Source organism: Leptodactylus fuscus, chromosome 7 (genome assembly GCF_031893055.1).
Source record: "Leptodactylus fuscus isolate aLepFus1 chromosome 7, aLepFus1.hap2, whole genome shotgun sequence".
Lineage (NCBI taxonomy): Eukaryota > Metazoa > Chordata > Amphibia > Anura > Leptodactylidae > Leptodactylus > Leptodactylus fuscus.
This window is the reverse complement of record NC_134271.1, coordinates 109,997,410-110,022,943: the sequence shown is the minus strand read 5'-3', so window position 1 is coordinate 110,022,943 and position 25,534 is coordinate 109,997,410. Positions and strand designations below refer to the sequence as shown.

Below are 25,534 nucleotides of genomic sequence, written 5' to 3'. Positions count from 1 at the left end.
TGCCATTTCCCCTATTGGATTAGAGGTTTACTTTAGCACACTGAGGTAATATACAGTGCCTACAAGTAGTATTCAACCCCCTGCAGATTTAGCAGGTTTGATAAGATGCAAATAAGTTAGAGCCTTCAAACTTCAAACAAGAGCAGGATTTAGTAACAGATGCATAAATCTTACAAACCAAAAAGTTATGCTGCTCAGTTAAATTTTAATAAATTTTAAACATAAAAGTGTGGGTCAATTATTATTCAACCCCTAGGTTTAATATTTTGTGGAATAACCCTTGTTTGCAATTACAGCTAATAATCGTCTTTTATAAGACCTGATCAGGCCGGCACAGGTCTCTGGAGTTATCTTGGCCCACTCCTCCATGCAGATCTTCTCCAAGTTATCTAGGTTCTTTGGGTGTCTCATGTGGACTTTAATCTTGAGCTCATTCCACAAGTTTTCAATTGGGTTAAGGTCAGGAGACTGACTAGGCCACTGCAACACCATGATTTTTTCCCTCTTGAACCAGGCCTTGGTTTTCTTGGCTGTGTGCTTTGGGTCGTTGTCTTGTTGGAAGATGAAATGACGACCCATCTTAAGATCCTTGATGGAGGAGCGGAGGTTCTTGGCCAAAATCTCCAGGTAGGCCGTGCCATCCATCTTCCCATGGATGCGGACCAGATGGCCAGGCCCCTTGGCTGAGAAGCAGCCCCACAGCATGATGCTGCCACCACCATGCTTGACTGTAGGGATGGTATTCTTGGGGTCGTATGCAGTGCCATCCAGTCTCCAAACGTCACGTGTGTGGTTGGCACCAAAGATCTAGATCTTGGTCTCATCAGACCAGAGAACCTTGAACCAGTCTGTCTCAGAGTCCTCCAAGTGATCATGAGCAAACTGTAGACGAGCCTTGACATGACGCTTTGAAAGTAAAGGTACCTTACGGGCTCGTCTGGAACGGAGACCATTGCGGTGGAGTACGTTACTTATGGTATTGACTGAAACCAATGTCCCCACTGCCATGAGATCTTCCCGGAGCTCCTTCCTTGTTGTCCTTGGGTCACGGGAGAAAACTTTTAAAGGCTGTCCAGGCCGTGGAAGGCTAACAGTAGTTCCATAAGCCTGCCACTTCCGGATGATGCTCCCAACAGTGGAGACAGGTAGGCCCAACTCCTTGGAAAGGGTTTTGTACCCCTTGCCAGCCTTGTGACCCTCCACGATCTTGTCTCTGATGGCCTTGGAATGCTCCTTTGTCTTTCCCATGTTGACCATGTATGAGTGCTGTTCACAAGTTTGGGGAGGGTCTTAAATAGTCAGAAAAGGCTGGAAAAAGAGATAATTAATCCAAACATGTGAAGCTCATTGTTCTTTGTGCCTGAACTACTTCTTAATACTTTAGGGGAACCAAACAGAATTCTGGTGGTTTGAGGGGTTGAATAATAAATGACCCTCTGAATAAACTTTTCACAATTTAAAAAAAAATTAAACAAAGAAATAACATTCTTTTTTGCTGCAGTGCATTTCACACTTCCAGGCTGATCTACAGTCCAAATGTCACAATGCCAAGTTAATTCCGAATGTGTAAACCTGCTAAATCTGCAGGGGGTTGAATACTACTTGTAAAAAGAAAACTGTTCGTTGTTGTACCGTGTTAGCCAGTGGGTTGGAAATATAAAAAACACGAAAACTTGGTAATCTTCAGTAGTTGATACCTTTTTAATGGCTAACTCATAATGATGACAAATGGCTGACGTTTCGGAACGCAAAAGGCTCCTTTATCAAAGTAAATTTAAAAACATTTCTGAAGGAGTATATATATATATATATATATATATATATATATATATATATATATATATGTAGCATGCAGCGTTCCGAAACGTCAGCCATTTGTCATCATTATGAGTTAGCCATTAAAAAGGTATCAACTACTGAAGATTACCAAGTTTTTGTGTTTTTTATATTTACTACTTGTAGGCACTGTAACCTTATGCAGCCTTGCTAGGTTCCCATGTAACGTCAAAAGAGTACATGGAATAGTGAGATATGGTGCTGTGTTATAAGTAGTCCTAAATCAACCCCATCATGCTTTCATTCATAAAATTATAATATTTTTTATATTTAATATGAGACAAATACAGGCACACAGTGATACCAACCTGAGAAAAACACAGATAGAGTATATTGGAGTTCAGCTTATTCACAGCACGATTAAATTTCCACCGACTCAAATTCTCTCCACAAAATTCACTGAAAAATCCAGAAAGATTTCCATTGATTAGAAGACATGCCCCTGTTAAAGACGTTTTCTGGGTCTAATCAGGGCACTCTGAAGACATGTGAAGGATAGAGGACCGGACTGGACTGGGAGCTGCAGCTGTGCAGATAAGCGAAACCTGGGGGAAGGGGGGGGTTGTCTTAAAGATGGCGGCCACTCCTGCCATAGCTACCGAGTCTCCACTGTACAGGAGACCCGATAGCTATGGCATTCGCTCTGCAAGAGAGGACGACTTGTTACTGTGCCACGCGGGAGCCTCCCCTGACCAGCCTCAATAGTAATATTGAGTATCTCCCATAGACTGCTATACAGTTGTATTGCAGTCTATGGGACTTGTAATCAAATGATTGCAAGTTCAAAAAAAAATAAAAATAAAATGATATTATATATTATGTGTATATATATATATATATATATATATATATATATATATATATATATATATAGTTCATATCACCCCCATATCCCTAGAATACATATAAATACAGAAGCATTACTGTTGAAACACATACACATTTGGTATCCCTGTGTCCAAAAACCCCCGGTTCTATTTAAATTGGTGAAATATTATATTATTATGTTATTAAATATTTTACAAATTTTTTTGCTTACATTTTTCCCCCTATTTTCCTCCTCTAAAACCTTAGTGCGTCTTATGGTCTGGTGCGTCTTATAGTCCGAAAAATACGATAATATATACAGTATATGCAATGGAGGCACAAATTATCATGGGGAAGAAGGTATTACAATCAGTTAGGCCTGACCTACCTAAATGTGCTGCTGGTGAATAGACTCCCTTTAAAGGGCTAAGCCACAAAGAGACAGCCGAGTGCTGTACGGCCAACTGTTTCCAGGTGCGTCTCATCCAGCACAGACTGAATTCACGACGGGTGGTAAACAGCCCCATACAGCTATTTAACCTCTATCCATATGAACAGAGGATAAATACTTATAATGCCATAACCCCATTAAGCCATATTAGTGACAGATCACAGCTGTATTCCTACCACAGGCGGTATACTCACCTATTATAAAGCTTTCTCGGAAGGTTGACATTTAATATGTGTGACAGCGTATTGACAAGCTGAGTTGCATAGCATAATGCAGCACTGATAGTGTACGCAGGATTGTTGTGTTCCATCTCTGCAAAAACACAAGCCAAGCAATATTTTATAGAAAATCTTCTTAAAGTTAGCCATAATCATATGAAGCGGTCTATCAAAGTCCAGAATTCCCCTTTAAGATGACCGTACAACATGTGTAGGATGAATAGTTAGCTGCAGACCTGCTTATCTCTATGCAAAAATGATCCGATAATAAAAATCAACGGTAGCTGAGTTACAGTACAAGTGTTTGGCCACTATACAGAGACCACAGCCTACTGCTTCCAGCTCCACCTCGTGTATAGTACAGGCGTCTGTAGCGGCCCCGTACAGCTGATCCATGTGGGGGCTCCCTGACAGCCTCTCACCAATCAGATATTTATGGCCTTTCCTTAAGATTTCCTGGACAAGCGCCTATAGCTTACTTCACCAATCCAGAAACCACTGATAGTCCTACAGACTGATAATGGATTCCATTGGGGCTCTCAATAATACTGTATTTGTATAACCATTTTTACATGCACTCCTAATTTGGAGAACCCTTACCAGGTCCTGGCGTGGCCTTCTTCTCCTCCACCCAGTTGTAGTAAGCAGAGTAATCTCCATTGTTTGGCAGAGTGATCCAAGGGCCAGCAATGCTAATGCTGGTATCACCATTGTGATCATCACACACCCATCTTCCAGAAAGGTAAGTGGTCCTGCGGGCTTCAGCCAACTTGCTCACAGTGCTAGAGGTCATTGCATTGTCATTCTCAAACGAAATGTCGGCTGGATCCCTGAAAACACATGATCATATAATGTACACAATTTAGTGATGAGGGGATAGTCAAATGTGTATCTGCAATATGCAATGCTAAACATGGAATACAGACTGAACACAACTCTCATACACAAAAGAAGAAGTCATATGAGAAGTAGCTAAAACATTACAGGGCTCCCTCACTAGCATAGGAGAAACAATCTGACAGCTGTGCACCCTGAATGGTTGTTTACAGACAATATTGCAATATCAGGGACCATAGTATTAGGACTCAGTTTTGTATATGTCATAACAGGGATGCCATAGAGGTACAGATGTAGCAGAGTTAACCTTTACTTCTGTAATTGGTTATACTGGTGCTGCGTGACATCTTATCACAGACGACAAAACAAAAAAAAAGCAATTAAATGTCATTGGTTTAAATTGCAGAAATTTGGGTTAACTCTGCCACATGTACATACACCGTCTACCAATAAGCATTTGGACACCCATGCAAATGAAGCTATCTGCGGTTGTGATGTACGTCACGCCTTCCGCCGTTAAATGGGAAACCGCATTGGCATTAGTCGCATGCAAGATGCCACGAATTGCAGAGTTGTCCGATTTCGAGAAAAGGGTAATTGTCGGGTACCACAGAAATGGTTGAGCCTTAAGGGACATAGCAAGCAAACTGAATTACCCAAAATCGACAGTGGCCTATGTGATTACAAAGTGGAAGATGACAGTGATTGACGCAATGTGCCCCGAGTCAGCAGACCCCCAAAACTGGGAGATAGAGACCGATGAGTGCTGGCCACAGAAACCACACACAACCAATGGCTCACATACACCAAGAGATTCACCAGGCATCCGGGAGTATTGTGTCTCTCAATACCATCTGTAAGGAAGCATCTGCTGGGTTCTACCAACTATTGTATAGGAATAAATGTGGTTTTCTATTCTACCACAGGTGTCCAAATACTTACTGGTAGGCAGTGTATAGGCTCTACACCATGCTTTCATATAGAAGAATATAGAGGTTTTATCAGTCAGATACTGTAGATCAACAGAAAAGAAATTAAATAAAATTGTGGACCACTTGTGTATTCGTCCATAGAAGGGTATGTACAAGTGCCTGACCAAATCTGTATGTCGTAGTGCAGTGAGGTAGTGAGAGCTGTACACACAAGCCCTTATTGAAAACTCTACTTAAAGAGGGGTATTGTGACCTATCCTTAGAATGGGTCATTCATATCAGGTCATTGGGGGTCCAGATCCTGGTACAAGTACTTTTTTTTTTTTTGGGCCAATGACGTCAAGTTAATTATGGCCTTTTTAAAAATACATCTGAGTCATGTAAATAAGAAGGAGCTGCAATACTAAGCACAGCCACATTACAGAGCAAAATTCTTCTGGAATGAATAAACGACAGCGCTTGTCCGACTGCTGCAGCCACTTCTAAATGTTGTCCTGCATAAGTGTCGGCACCTACCAATCTGCTATCGAAGATCTTTACACAGATAGTAGTATTACGGCTCAGTTTTGTATACAGTATGCCATAACAGGGGTGCCACAAAGGTACAGATGTGACACAGAATAGAAAGAACAGGTAGTAAAAGACAATGTTGTAGAAGTACACAGGAAAACCTTAAGTGGCAACATAATCAAAGAGAAGCCAAAACTTGGGGTTACCTTGTTACATTTCTTACTTCCCCTATGGGGAATATAACTGAAGTCAGCTCCAGAATATGTGACCGCCGAAGACTGGCCAACTCAGCATGCCGGCTCTTCAGATCTTTGTTCCTTTTCTCCACTACCACACTGAGCTTATGGTTCCTCCTCTGTATCTTCTCCTTCTTTTCCTGATGCCTTTGACTTCTGGAGTAAAGTTCTTGGTTGTATTTTTTGGACTTTGAAAGAAGTTCCGAATCTGTAAAAGAAAAATATAGGTAATTTATGGGAAAAGAATAAATTATCTAAACAGATCAAAAAGCTAGAGTTAGGGGACATGTACACGTTTAGGAATATGTCTGGATTATAATGCTGAAAATCTGCATAGTAATCTGTTCGAGCCATAATGGCTCTCCGTAATGCTGCACCTCCCTACATTTCCACCCAACCCGTGCTCTCCGTTCACTCAATGACCTAACACTTACATCCTCTATTATCAGAACCTCCCACGCTCGTATACAAGACTTCGTTGCACCACTTCTCTCGAAGTTATCCCGAACAATCAGATTAACTCACAATTTCTACAACTTCAAGCACAAACTAAAAGACGCATCTTTTCAGACAGGCTGATCACAATTCCTAATGTAAACCCTTCTGTACCGTAATTAGAATCCCTATAATGAACTCTCCTCTGTTCCAGCTCCCACATTACCCCACATGATATGATGCTGTTTCAGGCTAGCTTTATATGTCCAGGCACCATCTGCATGTTAAAGGACACGACTGATGACGGCTCATACCGTTTTATGTTTGTGTAATGACAGTAACCTCTATTACACAATTGTCTGACCACTGTATAAGCAATGCCGCCCCTGCTACCTCTTGTGTCACCCAGTCTACCTCATAGATTGTAAGCTCTTGCGAGCAGGGCCCTCAGTCCCATTGTGTGAAATGACCATTTCTTTGTAATGTATCTTTTTGTCTGTACTTGAACCCTACAAAATGTACAGTGCTGCGGAATATGTTGGCACCATATTAATAAAATGTATTATTATTTATAATGCATTGTAATCATTGGTCCCCACCAAGGATGTAAGTAAAAATCAAGTTGGAGACCACTTATAAGAGGACGTACTGCCCGGTTCCACCACAGAGCACAGCCCATCAATGATCAAATTATTGTCAAGTGGTCTCTTCTGTATAATAACTATACAGTATGCCAAATATCAAACTATCACAAGGGACTCATAAATTATAGCTTACAACACAGAAACAAGTTTATTGTACGACATAGGGTGGGACACCAGAAGCAGATTGAAATTGTCTTCACTGCATGTTATAGCATGTGGTGTTATATAACTTGCTTATTGTGCCATTTCGATACAGAAATCTCTCTCACTTTTCTCATGTACCTTTACTTGCTTTGTAGGTTTCCTGAGGACAGAAAAGAAGCCTACGTATTATGAAGTGGCACTCTAATGTATGTTTGGCAGAGCACTCATGACTCTTCATGTTACTACATTTACTCTAGTAGTTAGAAAAGATCACATGGTTGAAAAGCTACTTGAACTCACACATCATGTCTTGAACATTTACATGAGAATGCTTGTATCTTGTCAGTGGGGTCTCACCAATCCCAAAAACAGGCAGCCTCTCCTCCCATGATCGGAGCCAGGAAGAATGCGGGTGTGAGTGGTGGTGGACAGCGTTCCCATTCATTTCAATGGGAGCGCCAGAGATAGCCGAAGTACAGCACTAATCTATCTCCGGTGCTCTCATTGAAGTGAATGGGAGTGCTGTCTACCAGTAGTTACATCCACATTCAGCCAGAATGTGGTCAGGATGAATGTGCAGTGGGGAAATACATTCAGAAATTATCTTACAGAAGTTTTTCACAATAAAATATCCATTTCTGCAGATGGTACTAAACCTTGTGAAGTGCTGAGCACACCAGTAAGATTTTCTACATATCACACGTTGTTCCAATGGATCTGATAAGTACAAGGCTGCAGCAGAGAACTCTGATAAATGTAAGATTATGTCCATGGGATGGGAAAATACATGCTAACATTACTGACCAAGTCTATGCTTACAACTGCTTCAGTGTAGGTCCACCTAAAATCACAGAAAGTCCTGCAAGCCTGACTATTTTTTGCCAACAGATACCCAACAGACCACAATGTGGTGCAAGGGATCCCTCACTAGATGGACTGTTTTGAGTGTTTGATCCTGTCTTTTGTTCATATGATGGACCAGAAGAGCACATCAAATAAAGCAGCCACGGAAAAGGATTTTGGAAATTTTGTTGACAAACTTAATTTTGTCAATCAGTGTCAGGCAATAACATCATGGGGAGCATTAAAAAAGACAAGGATGCAGATGTATGTCATTTCACCAATCGCTGGTCAGAACGCACATGGAACAGGGTTGTGTGTGACGGCACACATAAATGACATAACAGAGCTGGAGAATAATAAATAATAATTATAAAACACCCCAATAAGTGGGAACTGAATTTCGTTCCTAGATGGGGAAAACTGGCTTTTGCCTCATGGAGTTGTTGCCATCCTCCATCATACTGCAGAATAATAACTTGAGTCTTTTTCTTGACCTTACAAGCTGTGTTACTACACTGGTGTCACACACAAGTCACATGTCAGACATGTTCTCTCATTATACAAAGAAGATCTGACGCTTATTTTAGCTCAGATAAATATTTGAGTTGAATCTTCGGTTAAAGTCATTTAGGTTTATAAAAAGACATTTTCCGCTCATTCATCAGGCAAGGAAATGTCAGAAGTCTGTCTGCAAATAGTCATTGAAAAGCCAAGATTAAAAGGGCTCCTAATAAAGAACAAGCGACTTCTTGTAACCGCTACTCCACAGATCTCTGAGCACCAAGAACTTTCTTCAAGGCATGTTTGCATAGCATGTCCAGTGTGTAAGAGCCCAGGGTTTCTAATATTAAACTGCAGGGCAGACATTACTGCATCTACGGGATGACCGTCTGACATAAGGGAAACAATCCACCCAACACATTGTACAAAATTATTAGTAAAGAAATTCATTAAATGGGGTTTCCAGTATGTTATAGAGCAGACTGATACAGAATTTAAATTATTATAAATATCTGTGCTTTTTATCCTAAGGCTACGTTCACATATGTGGTGGAGTCTACATTGCAGACTCAGTCATTGTGTTGGCCAAAAATCCTCTGTGCAGGACTTTTTCCTCTGCTGCTTTGTTCTATAATGACGGACCCCATCATAGTCAATGGAATCCATTGGGCTCTGTGTGTTACTGCTGTGAACTTAGCATTAGAGGTCCAATGGGTGACCCCATCAGAGGTTCCTTTGTGTGTCATGTGATCACTGTATGACTAACCATCCTATCCCCTCAAGTTAAAAAGGTAGAGGTCAGTCTTTGCTACAGGGCTGTTTAAAACAAAGGGAAAAAAAAAAGTGCATCCGGGCCATATGGTAGTGGGGGGGCCCCCTTTGTCGCCCGGATCAAACAGTACAATCCTGTGTTTCGGGTACTTTCCTAGGTTGCAGGTAGTGATTTCGATTCTGTCTGTTTCCAAAGTTGAAGATCACAGAGGTTGAACACAACAGTGCAGTATAAGATGGCCTTATGTACGGCTGGTAAGGGGAAATTAAAGTACCGTATATACTCGAGTATAAGCCGACCCGAATATAAGCCGAGGCTCCTAATTTTACCACAAAAAACTGGGAAAACTTATTGACTCGAGTATAAGCCAAGGGGGGGAAATGCAGCAGCTACTGGAAAAAAAATAAAATGGTCGGAGTTTTTGGGTGCAGTAGATGCTGGGTGCTGGGAAAGGGGAGTGGGTGTTTTGGTTGTCTGTCTGCCCCTTCCCTGAGCTTGAGGACTGTTTTTTTTTTCTTCCCCCACATGGAATTCAGCCAGGCTGAATATAGGGTATCTGCAGTGCTCCTATTAACCCCTTCCCGACAAGAGGAGCACTGCAGATACCCTATATTCAGTAGACCGGGCACTTTCGGACACAGGGATACCTAATGTGTTTGTGTTTCACAGTCATTTTTTAGTTTTGTATGTATTCTAGGGAAAGGAGTGATTTAGAACTTTTTTTTTTTTGCACTATTTTATGGGAGATTCTATACATTAATATTGCAGCTGGTCATAGACCTCCCCTCCTTAAAAAAAAAAAAAAATATATATATATATATTTTTTTTTTTGCTGACTCGAGTATAAGCCGAGGGGGGCTTTTTCAGCACAAAAACTGGGCTGAAAAATTCGTCTTATACTCGAGTATATGCGGTATGTTAAAACCTATTAAAACAGCCCTGCTTTGCCATGTCTGTCAATGTTCAAGAAAGCCTCTGCCCCTCTGTGAATGGTGGCTGAAGGAAAGAGAAGGCGCGCCGTCGGCATCCTTCAATCTGTACGTTGTCCTGATCCTATTTACAGCCAGGGCAATGGAAAAAACAATGATATAACATAGCCTTAGTAAATCTGCCCCTTAGTTCAATATTTAGAGAGAGGGTGTTGTGTAGTAGATTCAGCAGTCTCTATGTGTACGGCCCTTAAGACAGAGCTCCTTATTCTGACCCAGCAGGACAACGTTTTGGCGGCATTTTATATATTTAGCAAAGAAAGAAAATTTTACATACTGATAAAAAAAAAAATCTTAAATTATCATTATATGTATAATATATAACATATGGTCCTACAACTGTAAATCTACTAGATATCAGGAGACATGGCGTGGGCTATAGCTATTTACTTACTCTTTGCAATCTCCTCATTCCCAATCCATATGCTCTGCTTCAGCTGTTCAATCCTCATCTTGCAAGACATGATCTTCCATTTCTGAAAAAAAGGTTCTCCAGTCACAATAGAACTATAGCACAGTAAAGAAAAAAAAATTATACAACAATGTCCTACCAACTATTACAATGAATGTAATAACATCCCAATAATTTTATGCAAGAAGCCTCCTTGAAGGAGCAAATAAGGAAAAGATTTGTGAACAATGGACACAGTGCAGGTGACAAAAACCTCCTGCATGTACGACTGTATAAAAGTGGACAGGACCCCCTATCACCTTTATTCCTCTGTAAATGGAGAGTTGTGTCCAGTGCTTGCCCATCCTATGTATGGATAGTGGAGGGCTCAAAATAAGACCCCTGACACAACAGTTTAGAAATAAATTCATAGTATGCCATAAAGTGTCCCTTTTAAGAAGGTAGCGCTCCCTGCTCCAATGGCATCACATGGTGTATCGCGTGACTCCTCTCAGAGGTGCAAAAATTATTTTTTTTTAAAAAATCACAATATACAATGACCGAATCAGAAACAGGAGTCCAATTCAGAGATGCTACCTGGCTATGGGAGCGGGGGTGGAAGAGGGGGAAGAGAAATTAGTGATATACTATAAAACACCACATGACTGACCAAGACAGTCTTATCTGATTCCCCTCCCCCTTACTTACATATACACTCACACACTAGATAGAAACTTGCTAGTCATTGGAGATCCATTCACTCTGACCCACAGCAGGCACAAGAAATGGGGATCATTGTACACAGTAATGAATAAAGCGGCTGGTTGCTCCATTTTTGGAAATAGGAGTAAGTAGTTCTAACCAGAATACCCCATTAAGCCCAGAAAACCCCTTAACTTCTATAGACTTGTCCCACAGAACTCACCAGCTTATCTGCTGCCAACTTGCCCTCTACAACTGTTGCCACCCTAAAATAAGAAAAAGCATTTTAAACACAACACTCTTGAGAAGGAGATACAGACTGTGTTATTTCATCTACCACAAGTTTCCAAGATTTTTCAGATGTCCATATTCAGAAACACTCATGTTAAAACGTAATAGAAGTGATTCAGCTTAGTCGGAGCAATTGTCAGTCTCATGTTCTCTGGGCATGTAGAAATAATTTCACATGATATTGAAAAATTATTAATTGAGGGTTTTCATTTGCGGACACATTATATACAATGTGGCCTCTTACACCACCGGATATTTTATCCATGGTGTGGCCGGGTCGTAACCGTGGTCCACAATTTATAGGACATATCCGTAATGGCTGTGAATTGCTGCACTGCGCGGACTCGCCCATAGAACTCTATGGGTGAGTGCGGCAGGACACAGACATCTGCGGAGCCTATGTTGCCGATCAGCAACTAGTGTTACTGATCAGCAACTTGGCGTTTTTTGGTCCGAAAACTGAGGCGGAGGCAACCAGTGCAGCGGCATCCAGTCGCACACTCCGCTCCGGATTAGGCCCAATGAATGGAACAAACGGCTCCCGGAAAAAAGAACTGACTGGCTCACATGGATTTCAATGGGAGCTGTCTTTTTGGTCAGGATTTTGAGGAGAATTTGGCCTCAAAATCCTGACCAAAAAAAAACTACATGTGAACTCGGCCTTAGTGTAAAATGGAAAAGGTATTCTCATCTGTCCCCTGCACTCTGTTATCCGCTCCCAGTCTCCTTTCCGTTGCGTGCCAAGGCCCAGCACCAACCTTAGTAATCCCTGGAGAGGGGCCAGTGACATCACTCACTGACGTCACCAGTTCCTTACCAGCGACCACTGGTTGGTCTCAGTGGTTTAGTGAACAGCGTGGTGTCTGACACTGAGAGTCCCTGCATGCTACTGAAATGGCTAGTGAGCGAAAAATGGAGCTCCAGGGACATGAGAGTACTTTCTTTTTACACCCACGTTGGCCACTTCAGAAGCTGATGCAAATCCTGGACAACCCCTCCAAATCCAGGACAAACCACTCTAGTCATAACTGAAATTATAATTTCTGGAGTCATCAGCATTTCCGTCTCTGAATAAGGACCTGTCACACCACGTGACATTTCTCCTGTAGTAAATACTTCCTCATGAAATAATTCTCCACCATTGTTTCTTAACTTTGTGCTGTTCCTCTGTTCATCCTCCTAAAAATGTATACGTAAATTGGCAGCTGGGTGTTACCGGTTAGGGGGTGTGCCCTGCACTGTCCAATCAGTGTTGCTAGTATCAGACTGTGGACACACCCCTTCGACAAATATTAATGGTAACACCCAGTTGGCAAACTATTCCTTAACATGTAGCAGGAATAACAGAGGAAAAGCACAAGACAGAGTTATAAGAAAAGACACTCCAGAATTGTTATTCCATGGAAGTATTTACTATAGCAGGAAATGTAACATGTCTTTTTGGAGCGACAGAATGGCTGACTGCTCGAACAATTTTAATCTCAATTATGAGCGAGTTGTTTACTTGCATAGTATTGACACCCAGCCCATCATAGGCCTATATCCTTTCATCTAACTCACAGGCTCATAGCAAAGTCTGAACTTGGTTATGTCATGCCAGTCTCTGAAATTACCTGATCGTGTCAATTGTGGTTTCAGACAATACTCCAATGTGAGAAGACGACTGATCAGAGAGCACTACCACCCTCAGCAGGAATTTTAATAGCCGCAGTTTTCAGTCATTATTTGAAGTACAATGTTTTATGTGAAGTGCCACTTACTGTTTCTGAAAATCCAGCTGTGTTTCCCTTAAACGATTTAATCTCTCCCTCTTGTCTACAAACCTGAAAAAGATCAAAAAAGTGTTTACTGAGCAACAAGAGGCTGCATTAGTAAGTGGCAAAGATTGATAGCTCCAGGAAGCCGCGTGAGATTAAAGAGACAGAGTCACGACAGCCGGCCTGGATGTGAGAATATAAATGGCAACTTATAAAGGGGTTGTCAGGCCCAGAACAGGTACGTTCTATCTACAGAGTGAGAAAAAGCTGCATGGCATAGCTGGCTTATTCCTGTGAGGCCCCATGTACATGGAGGAATCTGGGCTGAAGCATCTGGTAATGACAGTGGAAGATTTGCAGGCCCAAACCCAGTCAGGAGACGGGACTTTGTAAATTCCTTCTCAGCGCTCAGCTTCACCGTCCCATACTGTATATAGTACAGACAGTACAGCTGCAGAGCGGCAGGGGCTCCCACCATTATATATCATTATATGATGCAAGGAGTGCTGCCCGAGAAATCCAGTCAATGTACAGACCAGATTTTCCAATTTAGATTCCCGTGTGTGCATGGGGCCTAAAAGTAAATTCTGAACAGTGATTCTCCAAATTTTAGTCAGGTAGTCATGAATAGTGTCATGGTTCAAGTAGGTTCCAAAAACTACAGTGGAGCCCTGAGCAGACTCAAAGATTTGTTCTCTTTTGTCAATTTTTTTTTGACAGTCTATGGGTCTCTTAGAATTATTAGACCCCTGAATGACAAATAGGCAACGTATAGAGTTGTAAAATGCCCAAGAGCATCACAGAGGCATGTCTAGCTGCCACCAATCTCCCCCAATGGTAACCATTTACATATATGCATGCAGAGTTTTGCAGCAATATGACAATTGTGTTGTTGGTTTTTTTTTAATGAGTGTAAATTGATAACCCTCCATCTATATATTACCATTTCTATTCCCAGTCAACTAGAATGTTAGAGCGACATGGTGACTTTAGCCACGACCAAAGATCGATGTGTTGCCGTATGTCCTCTTTACTAATATAAGTGAATGGACTAGATTAGGAACCCATGGCTGCTTCAATTGTGACATCAAATCACAAAAAGATCAAGCATTGCTGAATTTTTTGAGCCTAGAAATCTCAGTACCAGCACCCTCAGTGTTGCAATGTGACTTTCTTGTATGCACGTGCCAGCTACTGTTCCAGCTGTGACCTCTTGGCCTACAAATGATGAGAAGTACAAAGCCACCTGCAAATACCATTCAGAAGTGAAGCCCTGGAACATTATGTAATTGCAGCCCGAGATCTGTCCCAATCCTCGAAGCATGATCATGAAGAGGAATTAATGGGTCTAATACAAAGCGGCTGCAGGCCTTGTCCAAGTCCGACGAACAATGGACAACCCTGTAAACAAATGGCCATGAATAACTGCAATAGAAAGTGGATCTATGAGGACAGGATGTTCTTAATAAAGAGGAGCGTAAGCAGATGAAGAGCGGCTCTCCCTTCAGGATGACAACATTACTTGTTCTTTAAAGATTAATGTCCTCTTTATGGTTTACAAGCAGTGCCCTAAATGGATGTTTAAGAAGACAGTGGGCAGGTAAAGTAATGCTGTCTAAGGTTAGCACAGTCTTAGGTCGGGGCCCCATGTGGTGTAAGCATAGTATTACAGTTTCTGAAAAGTGGATAGGATTCTAGCAAATCTAATCCACACTGCAGAAAGGTGTGTGTGTGTGTGGTGGTGGTGGTGGTGGTGGGGGAATATTTAGTCAGCCACCAATTGTACAAGTTCTCCCACTTAAGAAGATGAGGTCGGCATGTAATTGAAAGACAAAATGAGAAAACAAATCCAGAATATCATATTGTCTGATCTGGAAAGAATTTATTTGCAAATTATGGGGGGAAATAAGTATTTGGTCACCTACAAACAATCAAGATTTCTGGCTCTCACAGACCTGTAACTTCTTCTTTAAGAGGCTCCTGTGTCCTCCTCTCATTACCTGTAGTAATGGCTCCTGTTTATAAAAGGCCCCTGTCCACAACCTCAAACAGTCAGACTCCAAACTCCACTATGGTGAAGACCAAACATTTGTTGAAGGACACCAGAAACAAAATTGTAGCCCTGCACCAGGCTGGGAAGACTGAATCTGCAATAGGCAAGCAGCATGGTGTGAAGAAATCAACTGTGGGAGCAATAATTAGAAAATGGAAGACATACAAGACCACTGATAATCTCCCTCGATCTGGGGCTCCACGCAAGATCTCACCCTATGGGGTCAAAATGGTCACAAGAACGGTGAGCAAAAATCCCAGAACCAACACGGGGAGACCTAGTGAATGAACTGCAGAGAGCTGGGACCAATGTAACAAAGCCTACCATCAGTAACACACTACACCGTCCCCCTGCTTAAACCACTACATGTCCGGGCCCCTCTGAAGTTTGCTAGAGAGCATTTGGATGATCCAGAAGAGTATTGGGAGAATGTCCTATGGTCTGATGAAACCAAACTGGAACTGTTTGGTAGAAACACAACTCGTCACATTTGGAGGAAAAACAATACTGAGTTGCATCCATCAAACACCATACCTACTGTAAAGCATGGGGGTGGAAACATCATGCTTTGGGGCTGTTTCTCTGCAAAGGGGCCAGGACGACTGATCCGGGTACATGAAAGAATGAATGGGGCCATGTATCGTGAGATTTTTGAGTGCAAACCTCCTTCCATCAGCAAGGGCATTGAAGATGAAACGTGGCTGGGTCTTTCAGCATGACAATGATCCCAAGCACACCGCCAGGGCAATGAAGAAGTGGCTTTGTAAGAAGCATTTCAAGGTCCTGGAGTGGCCTAGCCAGTCTCCAGATCTCAACCCTATAGAAAGCCTTTGGAGGGAGTTGAAAGTCCGTGTTGCCAAGCGACAGCCCCAAAACATCACTGCTCTAGAGGAGATCTGCATGGAGGAGTGGGCCAACATACCAACAACAGTGTGTGCCAACCTTGTGAAGACTTACAGAAAACGTTTGACCTCTGTCATTGCCAACAAAGGATATATAACAAAGTATTGAGATGAAATTTTATTATTGACCAAATAATTATTTTCCACCATAATTTGCAAATAAGACAATGTGATTTTCTGGATTTCTCATTTTGTCTCTCATAGTTGAGGTCTACCTATGATGTCAATTACAGACGCCTCTCATCTTCTTAAGTGGGAGAATTTGTACAATTGGTGGCTGACTAAATACTCCCCCCCCCCCCCCCCCCTGTACTTGTGGGTTTTTGGAAATCGCAGGAAGTCAATTATACCTACAGAAATGCCGGTAGTTTCCTTATAGTTATAATTGAAGCAGAAAGACTAAAAAGTACTGCAGGAAAAATGCAATATCTTTCCGCCACGGATTTACCTGCAGTGCTTCATTGCCGCAGGCCTGCTACATTGGGCCTTAAACTGAAATAGATTTTTGAAGGAGTCTCATGCGGTTTGATAAACCTGACTAAATAAACAAATAAAATGAGTCAAAATGTTGGCACTTTTTTGGCCTATAGTGTTGCATGTTAGCCCTGCCTACTTGCTAGACCAGGTGCAGAAACTGTTAGAACGGGTCTTATTTCAGGTTCACATCCTGGGTCACAGGTTATAAATGGTCACAGATTATAAATGGTTCCTTTAGGTATCTATTGTTTTCTTGATGTTGTGCTTGCAGGTATTTTCAGTCCACAATCTTAGACAGACTGTGAAAAGAAAGCTGCCGGTATGGTTGTTAAAGAGGACCTTTCACCACTTTTGGGCACAGGCAGTGTTATATACTGCCAGAAAGCCGACAGTACGCTGATTTCAGCGCACTGTCGGCTTTCCCGATCTGTGCCCGGTGTAAAGAGCTTACGGTGCCGGTACCGTAGTGCTCTATGGTCAGAAGGGCGTTTCTGACCATTAGCCAGAGACGTCCTTCTGCCTCGCGGCGCCTATCGCGCTGTGCTGTGGAGCGGGGAGGAACGCCCCCTCCCTCTGCTCACACAGCTCGTCCATAGACGAGCATTATCAGGAGCGGGAGGGGGGAGTTCCTCCCCGCTCCACAGCACAGCGCGATAGGCGCCGCGAGGCAGAAGGACGTCTCTGGCTAATGGTCAGAAACGCCCTTCTGACCATAGAAGAGCTACGGTACCGGCACCATAAGCTCTTTACACCGGGCACAGATCGGGAAAGCCGACAGTGCGCTGAAATCAGCGTACTGTCGGCTTTCTGGCAGTATATAACACTGCCTGTGCCCAAAAGTGGTGAAAGGTCCTCTTTAAATATGGTTGTTGGTGACCAACCATTCTCTGCTCGAGTAAGTAAATGAGGGACATTGTAATGTACAGAGTGTAGTGCCAAAGCAAGGGAGCCCCAACTATAAGGCCAGGCCTGGAAAATCGTACTCAGTTTTGGAAGTGAGCGTCTAAAAAGTTAGGAGCCAGCAATGACGTTGTCTGCCGACACCATAGGGTCAAGATAACACAAGTCAGTTGTGGGTTCATATGTACTATTTTCTCCCCCACAAAGTCAAACCAGATGCAAAAAGGAAGAAGGGTATAAAGTAAACTACTCTCCTCCCTGCTGACATGTTCTGCCTGTTAGCTTAGCAGTTAGGATGTGACATCAGCATTACACATCACAGCAGAGCCCAAATCAGTAGTAGTATCCCCTCCGCTACCCCTGTAGTAGGAACAGCAGGGTCCCTCCACAGTCACCCCTACTAGTTGTGGTAGTCCTTTTCCTTGCCTCAGCAGTAGTAGTAGATGCTGGGGCCCCCTCCCCTCTCTCAGTAGTAAAAGAAAGTGTGCCAAGCTTTCCAAAAGCTGTAGAAAAGCAGGATAATCCCCCCACCCCAAACAATTTCTTCCCAATTGCTTCTTTGTCTTTCCCTACTTGATAGTGACGGCAGGGTCTCAGTGCAGAGAGGTGGCTGCCTGCATTTCCTCACCTGGTATACGCTCTGATAATGTACCCTCTGCTGGTAAGAAGCTGTATATAGCAGGCAAATCCTAACTGCTATATGACGCTTCATATTCCCGTGCGGCTCTGTAACAGAGCACAGAGTCCCTATCTGACGGTTGCTGTGTACTCTCTTTCCATATGGACAGTCAGTGACCATTCCCTATATAACACTCAGTGGCCAAATGAATGTACTGCTAGTTGGCGGACATGGCTGTGAGGCCTCATTATGGGTGTCATGGTGACCTCTATGAAGACCATATAACCTACGGTTCACACTTCGTACTAAACCTTCAGGTTTACATTCATAGATATAAAAAAAAAAATCAAAGATGCAGAAGCAAAAATGTCGGTTTTAGTTTTTAACCAAAAAGTTGAATAAAGTTCAGTAGTTGCCATAAGAACCAACCAGCTATCCCCTCACTATGTTGAATGCCCATACTACAACCATTGCACTTTACACATATTGTAATCGCTCACTGTCCCATCTACATTCCCTACCAGTATGCCACAGCACCCAAAGGAAACCCGCACAAGCTCCATACAGATAGGTGTCCTGGATCTGAAGCCAGTGCCGGGGTAACAGCGCCAACCACTGAGCCACCATGCGGCATTACACTACTGGCCAAAGTGTCATTTGCCAAGAGCCAAGAGCGACCACGAAGCACTGAAACAGGTGAAAGGAGTTAGGCTAAGGTTCACACTAGTATGTACACAAGCATGAAGAACAGGGTAGATCAAAATGACTCATTTAAATGACATCTAAGGGTGCATGCAGACTACGTAACGCCGGGCGTGTATGAGAGCCGTACACGCCGGCATTACGGCAGACTGCCGAACACTTCCCATTCACTTCAATGGGAGCGCTCGTAACAGCGGCGTTTACGAGCGCTCCCATTGAAGTGAATGGGAAGTGTTCGGCAGCCCTGCTGTAACGCCGGCATGTACGGCTCTCATACACGCCCGGCGTTACGTAGTCTGCATGCACCCTAATACCCACTGTAGATCATCAAATAATTGCATTTTCAAAAACCCAGAATGAGGGGTAAACGGAAAAGGGGTAGAAAATGCTAAATTGAAACAGACAATTTTTATTAAATATACAAACACAATAACAACAAGTTAAAAAGGGTGACAATACCACATCTACCAGCAGTAGGTGTGGGGGATAAATCCAGCAAGGCGAGTATAAATAGGGTAATTATTGTTCCCAGTATTTGAAGTAAATACATTTGTACAAAATCAAGTTGTAAGCTTATAGCAATCACCCAAATGTAAGGGGGATACAAACCCAGGAACCTATCAAGGTATATTTAGAAATTTCTACATCAATGGCCTTCATGCATCTCTGACACAATTCACACAATGGACTAGTAAGTGCATGTCAGTTAATACAAATGGAGACGTCATGTTACAGAGAAAGCCTATCCAGGTGAATACACTTCATGTTATAAGTAGGTAGTGCACATGTCAATTAAGTAGAAGTAGTAGTTATAACATGCTAAGTAAAAATATAGAAAAAAAAAACAATAGGTAACTGAGATCAAAGGTATAACATACCCATGGATGAATTGTAAAAATATTTGCTGGTTTGTTGGTTTAGCCCACACTTGGTTTCGGCTCTAAGCCTTCTTCCGGGGGAGTGGGTTCACATTAGCACTGGGCACTCTTCGGCAGAATCTGTGGACGAGTCCCCTATGGAGACTTCCACACAGATGTGAACCCAATCTAACCCATTCTGTCTCTTTAAAGATGAAGGCTGGCCTGGATGTGAATGGCGTATTGCACGTGCTGGTAAATACACACTGTTTATATTCCCTCCTTACTGAGCTTATAGATTATAGAAACAAGATCTTGGAGAGTGTTTGGTTTAGTGGGTGTCATAGCGGGCACGGACAGCAGAGTGGAATGAGGTTATACAGGCCAACATCAATATAACTCTATACATCATATCCTGTGTACTGGCTGATATACATCTCCAGGCATGATCTATACACAGTATATGACATATCATAACATCACATACTCTATCACTTCCTGTGTATAGAAAATTACTTACTACTTACTAAGAGGTTCATGTGCAGAACATTTTCTCTAAAATAAATTTGGTTTTACATAAAAGGTTTCTGAATTATAAGCTTTGTGATAGCCAATCCAAAGACCAGCTCTGCTCCCACTGGATCAATCACTCAGCTTTACTAGTCTTCTGAATGGTAAATATGTGTAGCTGGAAGAAACCATGAAGGGGTTGGACCTAGTTTTAAAACTATGCACAGGATAGGTGATAAGTGTCTGATCATTGGGTGTCTGATCATTGGGTGCCTGATCATTTGGCTCTCCATCATCAGGCTATTACATGCTTTTAGGATGTAGTGCCCACCAGGTGAGAGGGCATTTGTCCTATCCTAAACTGGATATTACAGCAGGAGCAAAATGCAATATCTAAATGCTAAAACCAGAAATCTTCAGTCACTACCAAATTCTACAATTACAACCAAGACTCAGAATCCGAAAGTCAGAACCAATTTTGCGAGTTAGAAAATAAAATGATTATTAACATTGTATAATGAAATGCATAGCATGTTACTTTGCCATCTTAGTAATGAATCAGAGGGTTTTTACTTCTTCTGTCTGACCCTGACTATCAGCCATCTATGAAGGAGGAAGAGCAAGAGTCGGAGTTGGGCTTTGGAAAAATAAAGGAGTCAAAGTTGGAGTCAGTGGTTTGGCCAACCAAGTCCACAGCCATGATCATACATGAAGGAAAATGGGAGGGGCACCACTATGGAATCCCATTACTGCCATTATAACTCAATGGGGTATAAAACACTGCTGGTACACATCATACAACACGTGGCAGAGTTATAGCTCGTGTCATTATTGTCTGCGGAGAAGGAAGTTGTCCCCAATGGGTCACAATTATTTATTAAAAACACATATTGAAATACATCATTTATTATGATCTGTTTTTATTTTGTGTTGATAGTAGATTTTTTTTTCTATTTACAATACATGATTATTGATAGGTTTTACAGCATAGTCTTGGGTAAAGCCATCAGTAGACCGGAGCCTACTCAGTGAGATCTATGGGAGAGTTTTCTAGACAATCTCTGGGAGGGGAGTAGATAAGCTGTGATTTCATCTATTGTTAGTAGTGGAAGCAATGAGGGTTGTGTTGCATATAGAGGAGTTATTGTACAGTATATTGTAATCCTGTCTATCTTGTTTGTGATGTAAAGAAGATGCAAAGAAAACCTCTGTGGAGTTAGTAAGCGTCAATCTGTTTATAGGCTTAGGGGGCAGAGTGAAAAATGCAATGTATAGTGGGGGTTTTTTAAAATGCAGATAGGAACATGGAAAATGTAAATAAAAAATATTTTAAAAGATGGTAACATAGAAAATTGGCTTAAAAAATAGGTTATTTTTGGTAACAAATTATCTTTCAATACAAAATCCCCCCTCATGGAATGTGAGTGCTTTACAAATATTGGCATTGGCACCTTTGTGACTGTAATATTGGGGGCAGTCAGCTGGATACTGCAAAAGTGACATAATAGGGGTTTAGTAGCCTTGCTCAATAGTGCTGAGACATCTATCATAATGCCAGAAACTAGAGAGCAATCACGCAGTCATGAAAATGAAGGAAACCTGTAAGCTTGGCAAGATGGTTCCCGCACTACATGCGCTCCTGCCTGCCAGAACATGGACACTGTGTGACATTACAGACAGCATTTATCAGTAATACCAGTCCTTTATGTCTATGAACTCACTTTACCAATTTTCTCTTTAACTGTAGCATTTACTGATCTATTTATGTAAATCCTTAATCCTACCACCAGGTGGCACTATGAGTAAGAATACAGGTTACAAATAATGTTGCATTCATCATCCTGCCTCCTGTCATTACACATCTCTGAGCTTACACCATTGTATGAGGAAGTATTCCTGGAAGATCTTACCAATAACAGGTAGCACCACCTTACAGACTTCTCTCATATACCCACCTTGGCCCTAAACGTTAGATGAAAGTATCCTAACCCTGCATATTAGGACAGAATCATTAATCTAAGGGGAAGTTCACAGGGAGCCCCCTGCACCTATTCCCATTCAATACAACTCACACTTATAAAGGTCACTAAGGTTTTAACAAACTTTGCAGAAATATATAGTAAAACAGATAAGAAACTTTATAATACGCAAGAGAGAAAGGCTTCTTACTACTCTTAAGATTGTTTCTCAGCTAAACAGACTTTCACTCTGAAAACCACTGCTCTATCCATCTTCGGGTCACATGACTCAAATTACATAAGGACAGAATTCTGCGGAGAGGGGAGGGAGCAGAGCTAACTAGGAGCTCCAGATAAGACTAAAGCACATAACTTAATCAGTACTTCTCTATATATGTCCTGCATACTCCTGCGGCTGTGCATGACAACTAGTGACTACCAGCTCAGAGAGAAGTGCAGAGTACAAATGGTTCCCACAAAGGGGAACATTGCTAATCAACTGCAGCACATATGCTATATAGTAGTCAGATATAGCCTTACTCCTCATGTACACACTGTGCTACTGATTTATACAAAGTCTGATGACAGGTTGGCCACGCTTTACGCTGGGTTCACACCAGCGCCCGATCTCCGTTTTCAAGTTTCTGTCTTCTGCCGACAGAAGACGGAAACCTGGCAGACTGTGTCCAGCCGTGAGCGTTTTGTGCTCTCCGCGGCGAAAGTTTTTTTTTTTTAAACTGGACACAAAGTCCTGCATGTCCGGTTAAAAAAACCGGTTTCGCCTCGGAGAGCATAAAATTCTCCCCGGCCAGACACTTTCCAAACCCGTTCAAATGAATGGGTTTGAAAAAAGACTGCAGGTTTCCATCTCCTGTCCAGTTTCAGGCAGGACATGGAAACCTGCAAAACGGAGACCCGGGGCGCAGATGTGAACGAGCCCTTGTGGTACGGAAAACCTGGACACACAATGTGACGCAGAACTCCATTGATGACCCTGGGGTATCTACTGTAGAACTACAACTTATTATGCTGCAGATCCACATGCGGATTATCCAATTCAATGTGACTAACCCCACCAATCACACGACCGTCATACCAAGAGAGGGACTCCTACTATTATAAGTAACTGTAATGATAGGAGCCCCCGCCACCCAGTGACATACTGTCCGTATTATAATCATACATAACTATACAGCTAGGTCAGGGGTAAGCAGCAACCTTCAGCTCTCCAGCTGTTGTAAAACTACAACTCCCTACATGCATACTTTCTCTGCTGTTCTTGGAATTCCCATGGAAGTGAATGGAGCATGGTGGTAGTTGTAGTTTCACAGCAGCTGGAGAGCGGAGGTTGCTGACCCCTGTGCTAGGTGTTCTTCTCCCAGCACGATGTTCAGGGCAGTAAATCATGAAAAAAACACGGATGAAACTCAGTCGTGTGATTATGGAGTTATCTACGTGTGGCTTCCTAGTGGAATCAATGACATGGGTTGCAGTGAATGGCAGTGCAGATTTCCCACTAGAAACAATGAGTGCAGATTGCTTTCTATTATTTGGATTTCAACATGCCAAGCCCTTTGTTCCTGTGAGGGAAGGGTCACAGGCCAGTGCTTTTTTTCTGTGGGGGATGTGGGTCACAAATAGAAATGTCCAGTACTTTGCTTCTGTGGGTGGGGGGTTACTGTTTATTTGGGGGGTTGGGAGAGAGAGAAAGAAAGAGCAGCTTTTCCAATGAGGCTGGTTATGAACTTTGGACAAACTATCTGACCATCTAATGTGCATGGAGGCCTAAAGATGTGGTAAGAACTGTGCTATGCTGCTCTCTGCTCTCACAACCTATACCTGTATGACAAGGTGTGCCTGTGTATGGAGGGATGGACAAATGGGAGGCGGCCTAAGCTATCCCCTATGTATATATGGCTCACATACCTAACAGGATAAGAGTCTGCCAAACAAAACAGGCAGCAGCTTATCTCCTGGCACAGGCATATTGGAAAAGGAATTATTTCGGTTGGTTACTCTGCCATAACTTCGGATGGTTGCCCATCTATAACATTTATGACAGATCCTCAGCATAGGCTATATGTTTCTAAAAGCTGGGAATCCCACCTATCGGGAGAACAGGGGTCTCGCGGTCTTCTCAAAGATCTGAATAGTGAGAGACTCAACACTTACTTGCAAATGGCTCACCAGGCCGAGCAGGGGTCCCCTGGTCTCTCCAAAGGTGGTGGTCCCAGAGATTACCAGAATAACCCTTTACTGACCCGTGGGCAGCCGATAAGACACTGTTCCTATTATGTCAGCAATGGCAGGGACAGTACTGATCAGCACTAAAGGGGTCTCCCATGTGTATACATAAAGTCTACAGCAACCGCAGAAATGTCGATAGAGCCCAGAGTCATAGACAAGGAAATAACATCCACTGATCATGACCGCTAAATAGTGATCTATGGGGGAGTCCTACCTGCTGACGCTCTCTACATACAGTGTGTACTGGGGGTAGTAAAACATGGTCTCATTACAATACCGCCACACCAGGGTTATGTCATAGTGTAGCACATCCACAAGTGAACATGCTGAGCTGCAATACCACACATAACCTGTACACAAGCGTGGCGCTTATGCTCGGTTGGATGATTTTTGTTTGTTTGTTTTTAGTTGTAGACCCCAAACATGACGGCTATACAGCGGCATCTAACCAGAATGGCGGGCGCAGTCCTGGACTAGCTCCTGAGAGAGAAGCGTTCTGCGACACAAATTACATGAAAGTCGCAGCGTCCCCTCCCCCACAGGCTCAGGACGGGGCTGCAGTGTATAAGGCCCTCTCAGCAGCCCACATCCCCTCCCCCACTCTTACCTCTCCGTGTCCCTTCCATCAAAGAAGACGAAGTCTCCGCTCTGGACGCATTTGGCGCAGGTCAGCCTACGGCGGGTGGTGTTACATAATGGGCAGCGCTCCACCGCCACATACAGCCCCTCAGCGTCGTCCACAGAGTCCACCAGCTCCGTCCCTCTGCGGGGGCTCCCGCTTCCTCCGGCCGCCAAATGCTGCCAGCTCGGAGCTCCCCTGTCACTGGGAGACGCCATGACAGCTTCTTCTCACCGGCTGTCACGTGGGATTTTGTTTTCAAGCTGGTGAACGCTGGGAAAGGGGGGCGGAGCCATATGATTGACGGTCTAGAAACACGTGACCTGTAGCGGAGGAGGAGGAAGAGTGCTGCGTCACAGGGATGGCGAAGGCTCAGATGTGCAGCCCGCCATAG

The 25,534-nt window shown here is 42.9% G+C and overlaps 1 protein-coding gene across 1 annotated transcript in view; it reads right to left on the bottom strand.

Moving 5' to 3' along the window:
* The window catches only part of ATG14 (autophagy related 14), a 33,727-nt gene extending 8,337 nt beyond the window's left edge, over window positions 1-25,390 (bottom strand). Inside the window, exons 1-8 of the mRNA XM_075282770.1 lie at window positions 25,129-25,390; window positions 13,300-13,362; window positions 11,472-11,514; window positions 10,550-10,631; window positions 5,798-6,035; window positions 3,913-4,142; window positions 3,289-3,406; window positions 2,145-2,235 (exon numbers count right to left, since the gene is read on the bottom strand). Of these exons, the coding sequence (XP_075138871.1) occupies window positions 2,145-2,235; window positions 3,289-3,406; window positions 3,913-4,142; window positions 5,798-6,035; window positions 10,550-10,631; window positions 11,472-11,514; window positions 13,300-13,362; window positions 25,129-25,358 (1,095 nt within the window). The 5' untranslated portion in view covers window positions 25,359-25,390. The remainder of the gene's footprint in view (window positions 1-2,144; window positions 2,236-3,288; window positions 3,407-3,912; window positions 4,143-5,797; window positions 6,036-10,549; window positions 10,632-11,471; window positions 11,515-13,299; window positions 13,363-25,128) is intronic.
* Between the last annotated feature and the right edge of the window lie 144 nt (window positions 25,391-25,534).